This window comes from Alligator mississippiensis, chromosome 4 (genome assembly GCF_030867095.1).
Source record: "Alligator mississippiensis isolate rAllMis1 chromosome 4, rAllMis1, whole genome shotgun sequence".
In the NCBI taxonomy this organism is placed as follows: Eukaryota; Metazoa; Chordata; order Crocodylia; family Alligatoridae; genus Alligator; species Alligator mississippiensis.
This window is the reverse complement of record NC_081827.1, coordinates 127,838,177-127,861,440: the sequence shown is the minus strand read 5'-3', so window position 1 is coordinate 127,861,440 and position 23,264 is coordinate 127,838,177. Positions and strand designations below refer to the sequence as shown.

The following is a 23,264-nucleotide window of genomic DNA, read 5'->3' as shown; positions in this document are numbered from 1 at the left end:
CGTCATTTATTCTGCATTTATCACAGTGCATGGGAGCAAGGGCCCATGAAACACAGTGGAGAAATACAGTGTCTCAGTTCCACAACCAAGACATCATTCAGGTTACCTTGTGCATATCTGACTTGTCTCAACATTTCCCCAGGTAATCGACATTGAGCCAGCTGATGAACAGACTACCATGCTCTTCAGTTTAGAATGCCGTGAGCTTTATTGCCTAATATAAAACTGGATGAGTCTAGGAAGGAGCAAATCTTGGAACTGTAATGGAAATGAAAGGGAAATACTCTCTCAGAGTAAGTAGCTGTAGTTATAGCTTCGCCAGATGTTTAGGATATTTTCCAAGTGCAAACCTTCTCAGATCCATATTATCATGGGCATTTTTTAGTTGCATGTGAGCCTTAAACCTTCTTTTCATCTGGGCTAGCATCTTATGATTAGGCTAAGTATAGAATTGACTTAGAACGTGTTGATAAATGTGTTGCAAATGGATAGAAATGTTTAGTTCTATAGCACCAAACTCTTTTCTCTTTTTTGGAAAATACATTTTATTTGCCTATGTCCAGAACTTTCACTGTGCATGTTAGTGAAATGATAATCAAACAGAAGACATTTTATAAATTAAAGTTACTTATCAAATTCCATCTTCTTTGATGCATTTGCACTAGATTTTCAAAAGCTTACCTTTAATTATTTCAATATCTGAGCTTGTTTTAAACATATTTTAATTAAATTACAGGTTATTTTTATTTGAATATATTTAAATAATAAACAAAAAACAGTTCCCTACGCTTGTAGCTGCTTGTGATTAAAAGACAAAAGGTGAAATAAAAAAATTAGCAATGTTGTTAAACCCATAGACCACAAAAATCAGGCCAAAATGTTTCCCCGAATGTATCCCCAACCCTTGTTCTTTTCCAGAAATCCAAATAAATGGATTGGTTTTAAATGCAATTGAGACAGCATGCTTTGGAGTCAAGCTTGAGGATGATTTCCAAAGCTGAGGATCCCTCCAGAGGAATGCCTTACCACTATCAGCTTCTTTTTGAAGACTCTTTTTTGATCTCTCAGCTATGGCTAGACAGCATGGGGAGAAAAGCATGCTCTCAAGTACTCTAGACTCAAACCACATAGGGCTTTATAGGTTAAAACAAGCAGCCAAGCATTATGTGCAGAGCTGAGCATGAAATAGATTTCCAATTCCACAAAACATGAAAAAAAAATACATCCTCCATGTATTGGAATGAAAATAAGACTTTTCAAACCCTTTAACAGGAGACAGGGAGGGGGAGGGAGAAACTCTGCCCTTCCTATCCCTGCACAGCCAATAGCCTAGTGGTGAAAGGACTCACTTAAGATTTTGTGACACATACAGGCTGTCTATGCTACTTATAGCACATAGGCTGCAGGTTGGCCATCAGAGACTCAGGCTACTGACTTTCCCAGCGTGGGTCTCTGGTTTGGTTTTGCCCAGGTTTTTAGTTCAGATCAAGTATAGTTTCCTGTGCTCATGGGAAATGCCCCACCTAACAAGCAATCCATGCTTTTCTGTCCTAACTGCAGTTTCTGAAAGGACTGTACATATTACATTACTATATATTTTTGTGGAATTGTGTGTTGAAGCTGCTCAAATGAAACCTGAGAAACAGAGAAGAACCAAGCCCTTTAAGTGCCTGGGGCAGAGGGGTGCTCTTTCATGGCATGGTTGGCATGTTGTTGTGGCTGTCATGGTCTTGGAAATGCACGTGAGGCATTTTTGTGATACATCTTTTATTGGGCCAGCAGTATATCTGGGAGAGCTGTTGGACAAACTTTGGGGCTTCATGTGCCCTTCCTCAGGGCTTTGGTGGAATCAATACATGATGGGAGCCTGCATATGCGACCAGCTGTACACAGGTTGGGCTCGGGGTGCCTGTGTGCATGAGCTCAGTGTCCTTGAAGCCAATGTTACTAGCATGGAGTTGCTGATCCTCAAGTGCCAGTTTTGCTGGACTGGACACTGGGTACAGATGCCTGACTCTTGACTCCCAAAACGAGTGCTCGACTCCCAGCTTATCTCATGGCAGCTACAGGCAATGCTACAAGGACACGTTGAAGGCATGCCTCAAGAAAATGGATGTCAACATCAGGAGCTGGCTGCCAACTGGCACTAACAGTGCCGCCACCTCAACCAAGTGGCAGCCCACTTTGAGGTAAAAAGCCCCTATGCCCTCTTGATGGCCATAGCCAAAAACAGGAGTCTTTCTTGAATGATTAATTAATTCAAAATAAAAGTGTAAATATGTTGTTAAAATGGTATCCTTTCAAGCTTTCAGGAGCAAGACCTCACTTCACCAGATGCTGTAACACCTGATGAAGTACACTCCTGCTCAGGACAGCTTAGCTTAGCAGACTCTGCAGGTGCCTGAAGAGTGTTGGTGCCCAAATGGTTGCAAAGAACAATTTATTCCAGCTATTTAGTTGGTCTAATAAAAGATAGCACATTTACCCAAAGAACTTGTCTGCCTAGCTTCTTTCATTCAGTTTGTCCATTGGACTCTTAAGTCACCTCAAGCCCCATCAGTGAGCTGCCCTACATCGAGGGATGACCTGTGATGCCTGTCCCTGGCTCTGGGGCAGCTGTGGGTGGGTGGCTTTGAGCTGAATGTCTTGCATTGGCCCTGTGGCTCCCTGGCTGGATGCCTCCTCAGCTCCCAGGGGTGTCAGTCTAAGGACATACGCAGACAAGGTTCTTTGGGTAAATGTGATCTCTTTATTAGATCAATCTTTCCTTATTTTTTATTTATTAATATTATTGGACCAATCTTTATTATTATTATTATTATTGGTCTAATAACAATAATTGCTGAAAAATAAGAAAAATAAAAAATAAGATTGGCCTAATAAAATAATAATAAATAAATGATAAAAATTAAAAAAATAAAAGATTGATCTAATAATAAATCCATAAAAAATGACAATAGTAAAAGATTGGTCTAATAATAATGTCTTTTATTGTTATTATTTTTATGTATTATTATTAGATCAATCTTGCATTATTATTTTTATTAGACCAATCTTTTATTTTTTATTATTTTCATTTTTTTCTTCAGTATTATGTTTATTAGACTAATCTTTTCGTCGTCCTGGCAAGGCATGGATCAAGAAACCGCGAGTTAGGAGAGGCCCCGCGCGGCGCCCGCACGTGTCCGGCGGAGAAAGCAGTGGGGCGGCCCCCCCCCCCCGGCAAGGCGGGGAGCGCCGAGCGCATGGATGAGCCAATCCGTGCGCTCGGCGCTCCGCCTCCCCGGGCAGCGCTCGCCCGGCCCGCCCCGGCCCCGCCATTTCAGACCGGGCCGCCGAGGGACGCGCAGTGTCCCGCCCCGCCCCACGCCGGGGGCCACAGCAGAGCCGGCCGCGGCCAGGGCAGAGCCGCAGGCAGGCATGTAGCGCGGCCAAGCGGGGCGCGGGGCTCGGGGCCTAGGGGGCGGCTGCCTGGGAGCGGGACCGCGGGCGGCGCTAACAGGCCCCCGGGGGGCCAAGGCCGGACAGGTGGCACCGCCCGGCACCTCCCGGCCCGGTACTGCTCCTGCATGGACCGGCGGGCAGCGCCTTGTGCAGGCACCTCCCACCCCCCGGCGCTGCGCCGGGCAGTCCACACCCCACCTCTTCTCCCCCAGCTCGCTCTCTCTCTCAGCAGCTCTTACACATTCCCCAGCTCACCCCCACCTAAGCCAGCTCCATACACCCCAGTCTTTCCCCCAGTCCAGCTTGCTCACACACCCCTCTTCCCCCTAGCCCAGCTGTCTCTTTAACACGTGTGCATGTATGCGTGTACGTGCCCGCCCCTCCTCCCCCAAGCCATCTCCCTGGCCCCCCAGGGATGAACCTGTAAGCACCTGACGAACAAAGACGCTGCCCCTCCCTGGCTCCTGTCAGCTCCTTGGCTCTTAGTGGCCTCTTAGGGTTTTCCTGAGAGTCCAGGTAAGACCCTGGATGTTGTTCCAGCAGCCTTGTAATCCTCTGCACTGAATAGGAGCCCCCAAATCAGCAGTGATATGTTGCTGCTTGCCCAGAGAACGGTGTCAAGGTGAGCTCCTGTGCTTAACTCCAAAAAAAAAAAATGTGGAGGGAGTTCTTTATAGCACTTCACTTTGGTGAACTCGCTGAAAATCTTAAAGTAACAGCCTCACTTAATCCAATTCATAAATATTTTTTCAAATCCAGGGAAACATCTCCCCCAATTCCTTAACATTTCTTTTTTTTAAAAACAGCTGATCACAACATGAGCCGGAACTTTGTATGTTTCACTCTGCAAGAACAAATGTCCAGCTGTTACCAGAATGTAATGCATGATATTAATAACTAGTTTTTAAGTTCAGCAGTAACCAATAGGTGCAAGTATTGTTGATCTAAATCTTTATGTGTATTGATTGAGAAATAGAAATAACATCCCCTTCTGGATGTGCATCTGAAAGAGAGGACAAGAGAGATGGGAAACTTCTTTTCCTTTATACCTAGTGTAAAGTGAATTGAGGGATGGCTATTAAACTAGCATTATTCTCAATGAATTGAAACAAAGTTTTGTTTTACTTACACTTGATTTCTTTTTTTCTCCTTACCAGGGCTGCTAAAAATGACAGAATATAAGCTTGTCGTTGTTGGAGCTGGTGGCGTAGGCAAGAGCGCCTTGACAATTCAGCTAATTCAGAATCATTTTGTGGATGAATATGATCCTACAATAGAGGTAGACAGTTTCATTGTAACAGCATGTACATGTTTTTATAATACAAGAGGCAGATTGATTTTTCTCTCCTGTTGGTACTGTTTTTGTGATATTTGTGAATAGGCAGTGTAGTATTCTTCTCTTCTCTCAAGTACATTGTGGGATACACTTGAAACTAGATTTGAGGCCCTAGATTTTAGTCTATTAAATATTTATTTGAGAGTTGTTTTGTTTTAGGTTGGTTTTTTTTTTAATAATTCTGTAAAACAGTACTGCCTTTTTAATTGTAAGGGAAAATACTGATGATGGCAGAAATCTCAAGTGGATCAGAGTACTTGATAAACACAATTCCCTGCACAGGATCAGAAACAACACTATAGTTGGAATGCTGTGTTTTCTTCCCTGGAGTCAAATTATGTGCATTGTGTTTTGCAAAACTGGGAATGCACGGATAAAGATTTTTTTGGCCAATACCAATGGCCAATTATTAACCAGCCATATCAACCGATACCAATCCAATAGCTGATATGCAGCCTAGCAGCATGGAGAGCAGTGCCCAGCCAGTGAGTCTGTTGTTGTGGGGGGAGAGGGCAGGATGGGGCTGCCTGGGCAGGGCAGGGGCAGAGCTGAGAGGCATGGGGGGCATGTGCCCCCCTGCATTTGTGTGCAGGGTAACGGTGGGCTGCCCACTGCAGGCTTGGAGCCAAGGGCTGTGTTGGCCTCTTCTCAGTGGGGGGCCTGGGCTGTGCTCAGGGTGGGCAGGGCAGACCAGCAGCAGCACTAGAGGGGGAAGGGGGAGGCTACAGGGTGGGCTACAGTGAATTTGGGGTGGCTGTAGCCCACACCATGTCCCTCTTCCCAGCATCACTGCTGCCTGTCCTACTCTGCCCCAAGCACAGCCCCAGCCCAGGCCTCTCGCAGGGAAGAAGCCAGCTCAGCCCCTAGCCCTGAGCCCACTGCGGGCAGCTTGCCCTTGTCCCACACACAAATCTAGGGGCACTTGCCCCCCATGCCTCCCCTGAGGTGTGCACAGCTGTGAGGAGCTGTCCTCCTCTCTGCCTCCCCATGCCCAGGCCTCTCCTGTGCTCTGCCCCAGCTGGGCAGTGCCTGCTCCATCCCAGTTGTCTCTCACTTTGGGGGCCTTGATCTGCAACCCTCCATGTCCCTTCCCCCACAGACTTACCAGCTGGACTGTGCTTTCTAAGCTCCTGGGCTGCATTCCCTGCCAATTGCACGCTGTGGCTGTGTGAGTGTGCACGGCATTTATCGGTGACGTTGTCAGCTACATCAGCCAAAAAAGCCAATAGTTGATAATGTCAATTTTCCTTTTATCAGTGCCGATCCGATATGGACCAATATATTGGTATACCTCTATGCAAAACTGCATAAAATCTGTGCCCCAAAGAGATCCCAATCTAATTTGACATGATAAAATGCAGTAGACGTAAGTGCAAGGGTAGGACTTGGTAATAGGGTTGTAAATTAAAAAAAAAAAAGATAGAGACTTGGTGGGCATAGATGAAGAGCATCTGGTTGGTAACACAGGGGCGGCCCTTCTTGTGTCATCTTTAAAAATGTAGTGTGTGAAGCTAAGAATAAAGGAAATGGATAGAAGTAGCATGGCATTTGTGACTGCTTATTCTTGCCAAAGGACCTTGTCTCTGAAGTAAGAAGTCTCCATAATAGAAACTTACGACTTAACTACCATGATTGTGCAAAATCAGAGTTTTGCTTAGATACCCAGGACTTGTATGACATGGATATTTCATATCAGAATTGAGACGTTACTAGAACTGAGAGAAGCCCAGTGGCTGTTGTTTGGTCCCTATCACTGGTAGTATCCAGCTCAGGACACTGTATTTGTTCAGAATGTTAAAATGAAACTACTTTCCAGGTGGTGGAGGGGAAGTAATCTTCCTAGAAAATGTTGCTTTTATTCTTGAAAGCTTTCAGACTAACTGCACAGGATGACCTGAACATTATTTTGTGATCCAGTAATTGGGAAAATGTTTGTGCATTGCTGTACTAAAGACCACCCCCGCTTCAGTGTTTTACCTTCATATACTATTTGATCTAGTAGTAGTCTTCCAAATGTTACTTTAGTGGATACTGTCTGAACAGGTGGAAAAAATTATATCTAATATCTATAAAATAACATGTTAGATTGTAGGACCTTCAGAACAGCGACTGTACCTTTTATATGTGTACCAAAGCACCATGCATGCTTACAACACTAAAAGCATATCCAAGCTTGTAGGCAAGGCATCATTTAATTAGAAAATTCCCTTGTCATTCAAGGAGAAGTGATCAGTTTTAAAATTTGGGGAGAAAAAGTTAAATGTTGCTTTATACTTAGCAAGTTTCATAATTGTGTAAATACTCAGACCTTTGAAAGTATTAATATGACTAAAGGAGTTGTCGCAATCATCACCAAGAAGGGGAGAGGGAAGTGTTCACTGCTTATCAAAGTTTACTATTTATCCCTGTACGTATTTTCAGTAACATATTTAATAACAGTGCTTTGTGGTCCATGTGGAAGCTCTTGGGTCCCCCCAGGCCCAATTGGTGTATTTCTGCTCATGACTTGTAACTCAACTAAATCTGTTTCCTAAAACTGCTTGCTTTAGTAAAATCTGTGGAAGTTTCTGTGTGAACACTTACATCTGAATAAAACTGGCTCATTTTAACCAGTTTGTCTGTTAGAGTCTTCTGCTTTTTATTTTGAAATGAGTGTCCATGTGGTAACTTGCATCTAAATAATTAAAACAGCCTAAGGAACACAGTTAAGTAAATCTGTGCAAGTTAGTGTATAAACTAACCCTTATAAATCTCGTCTAATGTATTGAGGGAGTTAGGTTAGTGCCCTCTGCTGGTCAAATATTAATCTTATTGAAACCTTGAGTTGTGGTACCTTCATTTTGACATTCTTAAATGTCAGTTATGTATTCTATTTAAAATCATTTTCAGGTAAAGCCCTCCTTGCTGGCTTTTCCTTAAATCCTGAACCAAAACTTAGAAGTTTAGAATTGGATTTACAAAAATCTACTAGATCTAGGAATAGGGATGTGGGCTAGTTTAGAAGTTCCATGAATTTTTTTTTTCTATTATCATAGTTTGTACATTGTGTATGTGCATAAATGTGAAGAAACTAGTGGGTATATTTAGACATTGCTGACAGATGTACATATTTAATAACTGCCCAAATAAGATGGACAGTTTTAGCTGTATCACTGCTATTAGTTAACAGATGCTGAAGGTGTTTCATATTATCGTAACTCATGTTGACTTTTTGGCACATTATAAGGCTTATAAGACCAGGTTCAATAAATAGTGCCTGAAAATAAAACTTTTTGCTGTAAATGAGTAAACAAACAAGTTTTCTTTTATTCAGAAAAGAAATGCAGACGGACATAAGAATGCTTCAAGACATACAAGCGAGGTTTTCAAGTTTTTTGTTGTTTTTTTTAATTTTAGGACTGCTTTCCTCAGCTCTTGGTTTTCCTTTCTTACTATATTAATGTATTTTTGTGCCAAGCCCACTACCCATTCATTGTATGTTTTGTTGTTGTTGTTTTTTTTCTAATTCTCAGTGAGGCTGTTCAGATTTCTCAATTTCAGTCTTCCTCTGAGACTCTGCACAGCCCAGTCTTCCTTTGATGTTTGAGCGTACCCTGTTTGAAGGGGAGCCTGTAGGCAATGTCTGGTCCAACAGGTGTTTTGGAGCAGTTGAGCAACTTCAACAGAGTAAGAATGAAACTTTCTTCTAGAAGTCACAGAAAAAGTAGATTTCTTGTGTCTATAATCTGTTGTCTCTCTCGTACAGTGCAGGCTAAATTCACTTTTAAAAACTCTACACTTTTTGGAAATGTATACTTCATTATTTTGGGAATTATCATCTTGGATCCATCTAGTGTGTCAGTCCTCACTGTATCTGGGCACTTTCAGTAGCCAGAGTTTTAAAACAATGTTCTGAGAGTCTCTTTGTACAGTGAGGCATGCAATTTCAAGTTGGGCATCACCTCTTCAATTTTACTTTTGTCTATAGGGCATTTATTTCTTCTGTCCCAAATAGAAGTGTGTGTTTGGGACAAGGAGAGAGAAATTCCACACCTTAAATTATCTCCCAGATCCTTCTGTCCTTGTTTCATTTCTACCTCATATCCCCTTTCTGGACTTGGTAGTGGGGCAGCGGGGATTGTCTCCTTTTCAGAATGAAAGGTAATTGTGTGCCCGATGGAGCCAAATCAATCCGAGGGATTGATTGACATGTTATCCTACAATAGTACCTGTAATTATTTCAGCATGTATGAAATTGTGGTGTAATCCTCTTTTTATCAGTCAAGTTCCATTGCGTAGTCACATTTTTGGTCATATTTCTGAGTAACATAACAATAGCACCAATTTTCAGGTGCAAGTCATGTGGTGGGATTCCTGATGGTGTTTGCACATTTAAAAATTCAGTGGGATAAGTAGTTTGATTTTCAGTCTCATCTGTGATCAGAGAAGCTGCAGTACTTTCATTTCACCAGGCAGCAAAGTTATAATTTTAGTATTCAATTCCATGGTGTATTTATTTTTGAGAGTTACAATAATTTTCTTTGCAAGGGACTCCAAGTCTTCTACTTCATTGTGGTTCCCATAAACTGCTGTGATAATGGACTCCATTTCAGTAAAGGTTTCTGGTATTTCAGTTAGATCTGATGGCAACCTATAATCATTTGACATAGTTCCTTCACCACCTTTGAGAGTCCTGTCATTGAATTGATGTTGTCCTTCAGTGAGCATATTCTGTGATTAATTTGATTTTGGTGAAATTCGACCACAGATGATGACTTTTTATGCGTTCCTCAGTCGTCTCTGTTCTTGTAGATTGTACTATGACTGGTAATGTTTGTCTGAAGTCTCTGCCTAACAAAAGCAGTTTTCCTCCAAATGGCATTTCATTTTGCATTATTTCTTTGACTAATAAATCAATGCATCTAAGTTCATGAGCGTGCATCACAGTGGCCTCGTCAATTATAATTAGTGTGGCCTTTTTTCATTGTGGCAGCTTCAGGTGACTGTAGACTCATACGTGAAGTAGATGATTCAAGTATTGGGATGGGTAATTTGAAGCTGGTGTGTATTGTTCTTCCTCCTTTTAAAAGAAGAGCAGCTATTCATGTTGTTGCAAAAGGGAGAACAGTTTGTCCAATTCCTCTACACATTAAACTGTTATAAGTAAGATTTCCCGGATTCTCCAGGTCTATCCAAATAAAAGCAGTGATTTGAACCGTCTCCATTTATAGCAGTAAGAATTTGATGGAAGGCATATTTCTGTTGTGCATGGAGGTTTCTAATTCATTGTTCTCCCTCTGCAAATTCTTTGGCAATGTCGTAAAGGATGTCATTACTTTGTTCAACTATGATGCCTGGATCAGGGAGACCAAAAGAGCTACTATATAGTCCATGGACCATCAACAATTCTTGGATATCTAGCAATGTCTTCTGTACTGTAGTGTTATCATTGTGATGTCTCCTATGGTCCTCTGTCATGTCATTCTGACATTGTTCCAAGAGCTGATATGCATTAGATAGCTTACAGAATATGCAGATGAATGCAAAAGTGTGCCTCAGTTGTCTGGGCACTTGAATTCCAGCTGCGTCCTCCAGGCAGTGGCTCCATTCTTCATCATTGGCCATCAAATTATGTCTTTTTGCTGCTTCTTGAAATGTATCACAGAGGACTTTGTTAACAGTTCGTAATTCTTCAGAACTGGTTGCTCCATGGACATACAGTAGTAGAACTCTTAAACAGAATCTTTCTATATCATTTGGACTTATTGAATACATCCTAGGGAGAATATTATCTCCACCTCTGTCATCTTTGCTAAACATCTTTCCTGAAATATGTAATGGTATGGAATTTGGCAGTATAAATTCATTGTGCTTCAGGGCAATTGTGATTTAATAAAAAACCAAGTGTTTAAAGTTGTTTTTTGAAATGCCTATGTGATCGATGGCCTCATGTTCATGCCCTGGTTTGAAAATACACTGACTGTTGGAGTGGCAAATGAACTGCTACTTTAATGATTCCATGAGCTCTATCATGGAACACGTATTACTTAGTGGGGCTAACGGAAACCTGGTGGGATTCATCCCATGACTGGGCGGTACATATAGAGGGCTATAGATTGTACAGAAAGGACAGGGTGGGGAAGAAAGGGGGAGGGGTTGCGCTCTATGTCAGTGAGCAATATACATCAACCCTCATCAAGACGGAATCCAAGGATGAGGAAGTAGAAGGATTGTGGGTTAGGGTACATGGGGGGCAAGGAGAAAGGGATTTGGTGGTAGGGGTCTGCTACAGACCCCCACATCAAGGGGAAGAAAGATTCGGGGCTCCTGAGGCAAATCTCGGAGACCATAAAAGCTAAAGAGGCGGTAGTCATGGGGGACCTAAACTACCGGGACATCTGCTGGGAGTCACAGACAGCAAAGTCCCACCGCTCACGCAGGTTTCTAACCTGTGTACAGGACCTCCACCTGACTCAGGAGGTACACGGTCCCACTAGGGGGAATGCCATACTGGATCTGGTATTGGCGACGGGAGATGACATGGTAGCGGACCTCCAGATCGGTAGCCATCTGGGGGACAGTGATCACCTAATAATAGAATTCGCCATAAGACGGCGAGTGGGTAAGGTAACTAGTAGGGTGAAAGTGCTAGACTTTAGGAAAGCTGATTTCAATGAACTCAGGCGATTAGTCAAGGACGCACTACAGAGTAGGAGATTTGAAGAGATGGAAGCCCAAGAAGGGTGGCTGTGCCTTAAGGAAACAATCCTTCGGGCACAAAGCAAGATGATCCCCGAGCGAGGCAAAAAAGGGAAAGGCCAGGAGGCTTCCCTGCCTGACCAGAGAAATCCAGGGCAGCCTAAGGGCCAAAAGGGGAGCACATAAAAAGTGGAAACAGGGTGAGATCACTAAAAATGAATATACCTCCTCTGCTCGTGCTTGTAGGGAGGCAGTTAGGCGGGCCAAAGCTACCATGGAGCTGAGGATGGCAACCCAAGTAAAAGACAACAAGAAATTGTTTTTTAGATATATAGGGAGTAAAAGGAAGGCCCAGGGAGGAATAGGACCCCTGCTAAATGGGCAGAAACAATTGGTGACAGACAGGGGGGACAAGGCTGAACTCCTCAACGAGTTCTTTGCCTCAGTGTTCCTAAGTGAGGGGCACGACAAGTCTCTCACTGGGGTTGTAGAGAGGCAGCAGCAAGGCGCCAGACTTCCATGCGTAGACCCTGAAATGGTGCAGAGTCATTTGGAAGAACTGGATGCCTTTAAGTCGGCAGGCCTGGATGAGCTCCATCCAAGGGTGCTGAAGGCACTGGCCGACATCACTGCAGAGCCACTGGCGGGAATATTTGAAAGCTCGTAGCGCACGGGCCAAGTCCCAGAGGACTGGAAAAGGGCCAGCGTAGTCCCCATTTTCAAAAAGGGGAGGAAGGAGGACCCGGGCAACTACAGACCTGTCAGTCTCACCTCCATCTTTGGCAAAGTCTTTGAAAAAATTACCAAGGCTCACATTTGTGAGAGCCCGGCAGGACAAATTATGCTGAGGGGAAATCAGCACGGGTTCGTGGCACGCAGATCGTGCTTCACCAATCTAGTTTCTTTTTATGACCAGGTTACGAAACGCCTGGACACAGGAGGAGGGGTGGAAGTCGTATACTTAGACTTCAGGAAGGCCTTTGATACGGTATCCCACCCCATACTGGTGAACAAGTTAAGAGGCTGTGTCTTGGATGACTACACAGTCCAGTGGGTGGCAAATTGGCTGGAGGGTCACACCCAGAGAGTCGTGGTGGATGGGTCGGTTTCGACCTGGAAGGGTGTGGGCAGTGGGGTCCCGCAGGGCTCGGTCCTTGGACCGATACTCTTTAATGTCTTCATCAGTGACTTGGACGAGGGAGTGAAATGTACTCTGTCCAAGTTTGCAGATGACACAAAACTATGGGGAGAAGTGGACACGCCGGAGGGCAGGGAACGCCTGCAAGCAGATCTGGACAGGTTGGACAAGTGGGCAGAAAACAACAGAATGCAGTTCAACAAGGAGAAATGCAAAGTGCTGCACCTAGGGAGGAAGAATGTCCAGCACACCTACAGCCTAGGGAATGACCTGCTGGGTGGCACGGAAGAGGAAAGGGATCTTGGAGTCCTAGTGGACTCCAAGATGAACATGAGTCGGCAGTGTGACGAAGCCATCAAAAAAGCCAATGGCACTTTATCGTGCATCAGCAGATGCATGACGAATAGGTCCAAGGAGGTGATACTTCCCCTCTATCAGGCGCTGGTCAGACCGCAGTTGGAGTACTGCGTGCAGTTCTGGGCACCGCAATTCAAGAGGGATGCGGATAACCTGGAGAGGGTCCAGAGAAGGGCCACTCATATGGTTAAGGGCCTGCAGACCAAGCCCTACGAGGAGAGACTAGAGAACCTGGATCTTTTCAGCCTCCGCAAGAGAAGGTTGAGAGGCGACCTTGTGGCTGCCTTTAAGTTCATCACGGGGGCACAGAAGGGAATTGGTGAGTATTTATTCAGCAAGGCGCCCCCAGGGGTTACAAGAAATAATGGCCACAAGCTAGTAGAGAGCAGATTTAGATTGGACATTAGGAAGAACTTCTTCACAGTTCGAGTGGCCAGGGTCTGGAACGGGCTCCCAAGGGAGGTGGTGCTCTCCCCTACCCTGGGGGTCTTCAAGAGGAGGTTAGATGAGCATCTAGCTGGGGTCATCTAGACCCAGCACTCTTTCCTGCTTATGCAGGGGGTCGGACTCGATGATCTATTGAGGTCCCTTCCGACCCTAACATCTATGAATCTATGAATCATGCATTCAGTTTTCCAGCAGTCTCCATATAGCCTCTGGTGGTGTCACGTACCTTGCATTAAGGTAATTGGCCTTGCATCAAGGTATCTTGTCATGTTGCAGTAATTGATTGGTTACTATTTTAATGTTTGCACAGTCATATTCTTTGTAAACATATTTAAAGATATACTTGATGGATTTAATCGATGTGCAAACTTCAGCATTGATGAGAGGTGTTGTATTTTAACAAAAGATATTGTATGGAACAACATAACGACTGTCTACTGTGTGTTTGCCTACTTGGATGGTACATGTTTGACTTCTTTTATATCAGGGGTAGGCAGTTATTTCGGGCAGAGGGCCACTTACTGAGTTTTGGCAAGCCATCAAGGGCTGCTTGACAGGCAGCCAGGGGCAGATAAGTATTGATTTTTCTAAATTTTTTAGGCGCCCTGCGGGCTGGATAGAATGGCCTGGTGGGCTGCATTTCGCCCACCCCTGTTTTATATAAAGGATATCTATTGACATTAGCTACTGTTTCTTGTTGAAATGGCTTTGGAAAATTTTTGGTACGATTTTCCTCACCCATGCATGGTGAATTACTGTTGAAAGTACCACATGGTCTATGTATCGTGTATTTTGTTTACTATGCAATATAAAATTGGGTCTGTATCTGGAGCAGGAATTTCAGCACTAACTATACAATCAATGGCTGCTTGTGTGTCAAGCTTGTTCTCCAGTATAAATGGCATGTGTGCATGTGGGAGTCCTTATTTTTGAAACTCAATTGTGTATACATGGGTGATAACTGGACCAAATCGTTGTTTTTTTCTTCAGTAAAGATGCCAGCTTAATTTTGAATACTCTCGCTACTAAGTCTGGTTTGCCTGAGGGATTTTGTCCAGGAAACAAATTTTCTTGAATAGCAGGCCATTTTGGATTTGCAGTGAATGTGATCTGGGTGACCGTATTTGCTCACTGTTGCCATGGCGTCATGATATTATTCTCGCATATTTCTTGGTCCTCCTTAGAATTATGATGGTAAAATGACAGTTTTTTATAATTGCATACCAGAGGTTTCAGCAGTTTCTGTTAAGAAGTCCATAAGACCACTAAGTTTTTCTTGCTGTTGCCTAAGATAATTTAAATTGTTTGCCTCAACTTGTAAATGTGAATCTACAATCCACTGTAGAGTTAATTTTCCTCCATGTAACATTGAATTAAATTCATTTCGATGAACTGCTGTTTGAGCAACTTTGAATTGTAACGTGGAAACTTCTTTTGATGTTGAAGTCTCATATCCAGGAAGTTTTAAAGCTGGATGCCAACCTGGTTCACTGTATGGACAACATATGTCATGGGATCTAAGTTGGCTTTCAAAATACTTATATTTTCAAAGCCTTGAGATCTTGAGTAAATTCTTATATCCCTATGGAAAGGCAGTTCTTTGTCATAATTTCAGAAAATCATGGCAATTTCATCGTTGTTTGGTAAATTATATCTTCTGTCAGATTCTCTGTCACAACAGAACACCATACTATTATTTGCAATTGAATGACTTTCCTCAGCTGATTTGCTCTTCTTCTCTTACAACTTCAGCTAACATTTTGTAACAGTTGAAAATGGATTGATGTTTCTTATTAAAGTGTCCAGGTCCTACATTAAAGCAGGATTGCATAGGTGATTTTTGGGGATGATTTAACCATTCTTCAAGTGCTTCTCTGGGGTCCAAAATATAAAGTTGGCCTTAGGATCTTGCATCTTCTCCTTTAGGCTGTAAATGAGGTGTTTGGGTGATAGAATTGTCCATAGACATGAAAGCAATATGGGCCCTGTCCAGGAACAGGTGTGATTTTTTTTTTTGCTCCCAAAGATGCAAAGCTTAAAGAACTATTAAATTACCTAATGTTAGTTTGGAAGTTCTCATAAAACATAATGCTGCGAGTTGCTTATGATCTCTTTAAGTAATGGAGGAAATTTGTGGCAGTAAGGCAACCTCGCATTTCCTTTGTGACAGCAATTTTTAAACTTACCATCTGATGGCTGCTTAGCTGTGAAGTTTAAAGAATGACACAACTGGCAAACAACATCCATTTTACTGCAGTAATGCCTTTCTACTTCCGACTCTCTTAAGAAATGACAGTCTCTTATTAGGAATTGCCTTTGTCACGTTCTTGCAGAGCAAACGGAGTCCAACTATTGTCTCACTGCAGCATGTTCTTGGGACTCAATTGCCCAGCTTCCTTGATGTCATGTGGCATCTAAATGTCTTTGCATCATGCCTTTTTCATGAGAATCACTTGCATGACTTCCTTCATGGTGTTGCACATCTAATTGTCTGCACACAGCTGCCGCCTCTTGTGATTCATTAGCACAATGTTTTTGATGGTGTGCATCTACTTGTATTAATTTAATAGCCTCCTCTTGTGATGCAGTAGCACGGCGTTCTTGATGGCGTTGTGCATCTAATAGTCTTTGCGCAGTAGCCTGTCATCTACAGGCTCTCGTGATGTTGTTGCAAGTCCCATCACTTTCTTCCTGTAGCGTGGTCCTCAGATTTATTGTCACGTGAACATCTTTTTCTACTTGTACCTAATTGTCGTTGTTCAGCATATTGTTCTACAGTGTGGCTTTGTCTCCAATGTTGTTAACGCTCTTTATTGTGACACCATTTTCTCTCAGCATGACATATACATCCCATAGTAAAGCACTGGCAGAGTTTGTGACAACTTCTTGGAAGGTGTTGGGCATTCAATTGTTCTATCACGGTATTGTCACAATAGCCGGGAACTTGGCTCCTGCTTTTCCTCAGATGGTCCCGCTGCTAATAAATTACTATTCACAACTGATTTATTTCTCAGGTGTAGAAAAAGGGTGGAGGGAGTCACTGTACGAATGGCTTAAGGAGGCAGCCAGTAACATGGAAGGGCTGGTCCTTCTTCTTAACTGGCCTCAGCACTAATTAATTTTAAAGCCTAATTGATTTATTTTGTGTGGTGCTGCGGAGGGAGTTGCTGCACCAGAGGCTGTTGTAGCAGGCACGCTGCGCTGTGAGGGCCTGAGGTGGCGGCAGTTACCATGGAGGACCTGCTAATTTTTCTGAGGTGGCCCCAGCACTACTTAATGGCAAAGCATAACAGGCTTGTGCGAAGCAGCTAGTATTCGCTTCGGATTTGGATTCGGCCAATTTGGGGGACAGTGACTTGATTCAGTGATTTGAATCACTGTCCTGAATTGATCTGGCCAAATCTGATTTGTCGATTTGGCCGAATCTCTGAATCAAACAGGCCCCATCATCCGCCCACTCTCCCAGCCCTGTCAATGACTGCCCCACCCTGCCCTAGCATCCCATTCTTTAAAAAAAAAGCCCCATACTCACTGGCTGCTGCAGTGGCAGTCGGGGCTTCTGTAGGCTCGTGGCAGAGTCCCCCATGCAGCATGGGGCAGTGGGGATTGCCCCCTGCCTAGTAGGAGCCGGTGAGCGTGGGGCTCCTTTAAAAACAACCCCCCCCCCGAATGCTGGGGCTGGGTGGGGCAGCCATTGATGAGGCTGGGAGAGCAGTTGGGGGGTGCTCAGGGGGGTTGGGAGAGCAGGCAGGGGATGGGGCCTGGCAGGGGTCCCTCCCCTATGGTCCCCTCCCTCCTCATCCAACCCCGCACCCTGTGGAGGGTCTGTTGTTTTTTTCTGAGGCGGTCCCAGCACTAATTAATGGCCAAGCTGTGAGAGATGGGGTCTGTGGTCACGCCTTGGATGCAGCAGTGAGGGGGGGGGGCAAGGTCAGCACTGCTGACCTTGCTCCCTCACTCTGTTCCCGGAGTCCAGGTCTGGGATCTGCAGCTTGTAAAGTGCTTGTGTTTTTTTTACTTTGCATCTGTTGGCAGGGGGAGCGAGGCCAGCGCTGTGATGCCAGCACCCCAGTTTGAGGCCAGGCCCGCTCACCCTCACTGCTTCAGGACCAGGCTGCTTTCCCCCACTGTGCCCCCTCACCCCATCCCAGCTGGCTTTTGTTGAGGTGCAGTCCTCGGTGCTGCTTGCAGGGAGTGGGATGGGGGAGCCGAGGCTAGTGGCACTGCCCTCTGCTCCCCCACCCTCTGTCAGGTCCTCGGTGCTGCTTTGCTGTCATTGTGGCACAAGACTGCGCTTGGAGCACTCTGATTGGCTGTTTCCATCAGCCAATCAGAGTGTGAATAAAGCATTATGGATGGATAAACAGGTTTTATAATATTAGAATATAAAGAAGAAATAAATAAAGATTTGAAAAATAAATAAAATTTGCATAATTGCATGTGTGTATGTGTGTGTACACACGATGGTGGCGGCTGGGGAATGGGAGGAGTGGGCTTGGAGGTGGTGGGGGAGGAATGGGCCCAGGCCTGAGGTGGGGAAGAGGCCTTTGGGCTCACTCTTCCTCCCCTCCTATGTTGTCCCAGTCCCAGTCCTCCCCTTCCCCCACTGCTGCTGCAGCGCACCTGCTCCTCCCCCCACCACTGCCACATCAGCCCTGCAGGCAGTGATGATGGAAGGGGGGAGGGGTCGGCCAAGGCCAGCGCTGGTAGCCTTGCGCCGCCCCCCCCCTCCCCCCCTGTGTTCCGACTCTGTTCACTGCACTGCCACTGCCACCACCTCCAAGGAGCAAGTGGGAGGCGGGTAAGTGAGGCCAGCTCCAGTGGCCTTGCCCCCCCATATCCCCCCCTCTCCATTGTTGCCAGCCGTTCTGTTTCCACTGCCTCCAGGGAGCAGGGCTCTGTCCCCTGTGTCCCTGCCATTATGGTGGCGCGCACACATATATTTGTATGCGTGTGTATATATGTTAGGGGTGCACCAATAGAGATTTTGGGTGCTGATACCGATAGTTGATATTTAAGGAGGCATATTGGCCAATACCGATTCAATATAGCTGCCATCAGTAAGTCTGGTGTGGTGAAAAGGGGTGTGGTGGGGGCAAATCAACACCCCTCCCCCCCCCCCCGTGATAAGGGAGGGGGCAGGGGCAGGCACTGCCCAGCCAGGGCAGGGAGGCAGGTACAGGATGGAGGCACAGCTCATGTGGTGGGGGCAGCTCCCACCACTGCTTGCACCCCAGGAGGGCGGGGAGAGGGAGGCGTGTGACTGGATCTGCGCAGAGTGGGGCAGGCTGAAGCTGTAGGGTGGAGCTGGAGCCAGTGCTGCGCGGGGTTTTTCTTGCTGGGGTCTGAGTTTGGAGCGGGCTCTGGTGGCGCTGAGAGGCAGCTGCAACCACCCCAGATTTACCCGCAGCTCCCCTCCCAGCCCCACGCCACCACCCAGCACAGCCCCGGCTTTTCCCGTCGCTTGGTTAGAGGTAGGGCATTCAGCTGGGGCGGTGCGGGGCTGGGAGTGGAGCTGCAGCAAAATTTGAGGTGGCTGCAGCTTTCTCCCAGTGGTGCTGGTGTCTGTTGAGAGCTCAGTCCCTGGCATGAAAAGTCCCATGCAGCTCCGGCTCTACCCTGCAGCTGAAGCCCGCCCTGCGTTGCATAGATCTGGGGGCACATGCCTCTGCCCTGCCCTCCCGGGGTGCCAGCAGTTGTGGGAGCTGCCGCCACCCTGCAAGCCATGCCTCCATCTGCATGCCGTTCCCCCCAGGCTGAGCAGTGCCTGCCCATGCCCCCTCCCTCACCACAGGGGGTGTTGATCTGATGCCTCCCCTTCCCTTTGCCCCCTGCTCTGCCCTGCCCTCCCCTTCCGACTTACCAGCTGGAGGCAGCTGTCCATGCTGCCAGCTCTGCTTCGTGCTGCGCTGCATCTGCACACAGCAGAAGCATTTATCGGCCAACAATTATGCAGGTTTACTTTTTTTGGAGAGATGGTGTTATATGAAGGGCTAATACACGTTTAATTTTCATGAATAGTGACATATGGTGAAAAGTAAGTTGTTGTTTTTTCCTTTTGTTGCATTCAATTATCATCAACTGTGATAGAGCTGATGGCAAAAAATGGGAGCTCAGTTTTCCTATTTAATAGAAACAGGAATCACTTTCTGAATTTCTGTACAATGGGACAACGTATAAACCTTGATTTCAGGCTTCCTGAAGCTTGGGGGCATATCACAGTCTCATCCAGTTGTAAACACTGGTTTGTGTTTTTGCAGTAGGTTTACTGTTTGTTTCTTCAGCACTGGCTTTGCATTTTAGGGAAATGGATATTTCCAAAATTCTATCAGAGATGACCTTTATCTTTAAGGGACATAGCCATGTTTGAAGCACTTAACCATTATTGTTACAGATAACATCTAGAATTATAAGAAGTATAAAATTAAAGAGTCGTTTTTTTCCCCTTTGTGTATTTGACAGACTGCACTTCGTATGGAATTGATATCCTCCACCACATTACAGATCAGTTAGGTCACTTTCCTCATTTGCTTTATATAAGTCCCATATAACCAGGCAGAGAAAAAGTTTAAAATAGGAGTTAAAAAACTAAATACACCAAATGATAGACAGCATGAGGTTCTGGTATAATACCTGAAACTAATCTGTATTGCAGTAATCAACTCTCCAGTTTTACTTAGTATTAAAATCCTGTTTTATATAAATAAGTCTAGAAGTTATATTTTTCTGAACTCCTATACCTGATATGTATTTAGGAAAAGTATTTTGTAACAAAGTTTTCATAGATAAATCCTTTTAAGTGTTTTGGCATAAGCATGCAACTTTCTACACACAGGATGCATCTACATGTGTAATTAATGTGACGCAATAAACTCTGGAGCAATTCATGTCAGAGTAAACTACTCCTGGGCGCAGCATCTACACATGTGCCTGGGAGAGCAGCAATTTGAGCTGGGGTGGAACAGGTCCCTAGCTGGCTGGGCTGCCAGGGTGCAATTTATGCCGCCCCCCCCCCCCCCCCCCCCCCCCCCGGTCACCATCTACGTGTGCGTTTTATCCAAGTCAAAACCCAGGAGGGCATAGATCTTTACACACAGCCTGTTCTTGGAATGAATGGTAATTAACTTGAAAGATTGTCCCAGGAAAAAAGTGTTACCTCAGGTATTTCATAGGTACTTAAAGTGGGATAATTAGTTCATATGTCTGCAGGATATCAGACATTTCTTCTAGGAGAAATGTGATGTCTATTTTAACTAATGTACAACTAGATTATACCTGCTTGTTTCTGTATCATGGGTTTAAAAGAAAACACAACTAAGACACCAGTGAACCTCTGTTGTGGAATTCTGTCCAACTTGCAGATATAAATGAAGTAAAGGGTGAACATTGCCACTTGTGCTTTGAGTGGGTAGGAGCATACAGTCTTTTCTAAGATTATGGAAACAGGTTGTAGTAATTGGAACAGGAAAACCAGAATCTGCAATCTCAAGTCTATTTTCCATTTTCCTTCTGGTTTGCTGTATGATTATGAGCAAGTGACTTGGTCTTAGTTTGCCCATCTTTAAAATTGGAGAGCTAAAACTTTAACTCATAGACATGTTGAATTTTGTTTAATGTTCATAAAGCATTTTGAAATCCTTTGTTCAGTTATATTATTTAAGTCTTTCTTCTGATGTTTAACTTGGATTTTTTTTCCTCTGTTCTCAGGATTCATACAGGAAACAAGTAGTAATTGATGGAGAAACCTGTCTCTTGGATATTCTTGACACAGCAGGTCAAGAAGAGTACAGTGCAATGAGGGACCAATACATGAGAACAGGGGAGGGTTTTCTATGTGTATTTGCCATAAATAATACAAAATCATTTGAAGATATCCATCATTATAGGTAAGTCTAATAAAATAAATTACTTCAGTAATTCTCCAAAGAGGGAATGATTTGCTTGCTTCTGCTTACAACCGAAGATAATTTATTTCTTACAGTTATGGAATTGTAACATAATCATATTTCCAAACTAGCCGTGAACAGTTACTTTTGCAGTTAATAAGCCATTAAAAATATATCTATTGATTTTTTTTTAATTTTTATTTTTTTTATTTTTTTTTTTTTTGGTCACCTAGCCAGAATGATTATGCAATGGACTGCCCGTTCTTGGAGCATACTCACAGTTTTGGGTTGATGGAAGAAGGCTGGTTGAAGCTACCTGAAAATTCCTCTAGTAGTATGTTTTTGAAATATAAAACAGATGTAGAGATATGGGCTTCAGAATTAGCATCCTACTGAGATTAATGGAAATCGAGTATGGATCAAATTCTGCCTTCCTCATGACTGTAGAGTAGTACTTCTATGGCTGTAGAATACAGTTAAGTAAAGTAATTCTGCTCTTTGTGAAATGTGCCTGTGAAAGCAGTGGATGACGCTAACACTTACTAACATCCCCAACTCTGTGGGGGCAACTTTTCTACTATTTATGGCTGGAGCTCTTCTCTTTTAGTAGTCTGATGTAGGCAACCAAATTCTATTATGACTTGATAGATATTATATTAACACTTAATATCACTCAATCTTTCCTCCTCAGTGTCTGTTTTTTAAATATGAAAAAGTTCTTTCCTGTTCCATAAATAACAGTAATATATTAAAAAAAAAAAAAAGTGGAAAAAATCCATGCGACTTTTTAACAAAAGTGTGCCTGTCTCAGTAGGACTCTGCAAACTGGGAGAAACTACCTACATTTACAATATTATTTGCCATGTATAAACCAAGTCATAGTTGGTCAGCCTTCATCTGTAATTCAGTCATAAAGACACTGGACTCTTACAGGACGTGTTGTTGCCAGTGTCTCCTGACTCTCTCCTATGTCTGCTGGATGTTGGATAGAAGAGATGATGGTGCAAATCCAAGCCAATAAAAATTACTACTTTAGAAAACAAAACAATAAAACCTCTGGATAATGTGTATATGATCATTAAACCTACAGCAGAGCAAACTTTTTTCATAGATTCATAGACATTAGGGCTGGAAGGGACCTCATGAGATCATCGGGTTTAGCCCCCTGCCCAAGGGGCAGGAAGTCAGCTGGGGTCAGATCACCCCAGCAAGATAAGCATCCAAGTGATTCTTAAAGGTATCCAGAGTAGGTGCTTGCACCACTTCTGGGGGACTCTATTCCAGATTCTGGAGACTTGGATGGTAAAGAAGTTCTTCATTATGTCCAGTCTAAAACGGTCTTCCAGCAGTTTGTGACCATTAGTCTTCTACTGGGGTGCTCTGGTGAATAGACGTTCTCTCAGTTCCTGATGCACACCCCTTGTATACTTATAGGCTGCCACCAAGTCACTCCTGAGCCTTTGCTTCTCCAGGCTTAAGAGTCCCATGCGCCTCAGCCTCTCCTCATAAGGCCTGTTCTCTTGACCTCTACTCATGCGTGTGGCTCTCCTGGATTGTCTCAAGCTTCTCCACATCCTTTCTGAAGTGTGGAGCCTAGAACTGGGTGCAGTATTCCAGCTACAGCCTCATCAAGGCTGAGTAAAGCAGGAGGATGACTTCTTGGGTCTTGCTTGACGTGCATCGGTAGATGAAAGCCAGAGTTTTTTTGCTTTGCCAACTATGGTATCACATGGGTGGCTCATGTTCATCTTGTGGTCAATCATGACCCCCAAGTCTCTTTTGGTACTGGTGCTAGTGAGTATAGCACTGCCGAGCCTATAAGTATGATGTGTGTTTTGTCTTTTTTTATCCCAAGATGGAGCACCTTGCATTTCTTTGTTGAATGTCATCAGGTTTTGATCTGACTACCTTGTAAGCCTGTCCAGGTCAGCCTGAATTGCCAGCCTGTCCTCTAGCGTGACTGCACTTGCCCATAATT

The 23,264-nt window shown here is 44.4% G+C and overlaps 1 protein-coding gene and 1 long non-coding RNA gene across 4 annotated transcripts in view; one reads left to right on the top strand and one right to left on the bottom strand.

Annotated features, from left to right (window-relative positions):
* LOC109283635 (uncharacterized) overlaps positions 1 to 4,660 on the bottom strand; it is a 40,145-nt gene extending 35,485 nt beyond the window's left edge. The window contains exon 1 of the long non-coding RNA XR_002090883.2: positions 4,574 to 4,660. This is a non-coding gene — a long non-coding RNA (uncharacterized LOC109283635). The remainder of the gene's footprint in view (positions 1 to 4,573) is intronic.
* The window catches only part of KRAS (KRAS proto-oncogene, GTPase), a 40,231-nt gene continuing 21,579 nt past the window's right edge, over positions 4,613 to 23,264 (top strand). For all 3 annotated transcript variants that reach the window (XM_014609836.3, XM_019489506.2, XM_019489504.2), the window contains exons 1-2: positions 4,613 to 4,723; positions 21,108 to 21,286. In XM_014609836.3, coding sequence (XP_014465322.1) covers positions 4,613 to 4,723; positions 21,108 to 21,286 — 290 coding nt within the window. The remainder of the gene's footprint in view (positions 4,724 to 21,107; positions 21,287 to 23,264) is intronic.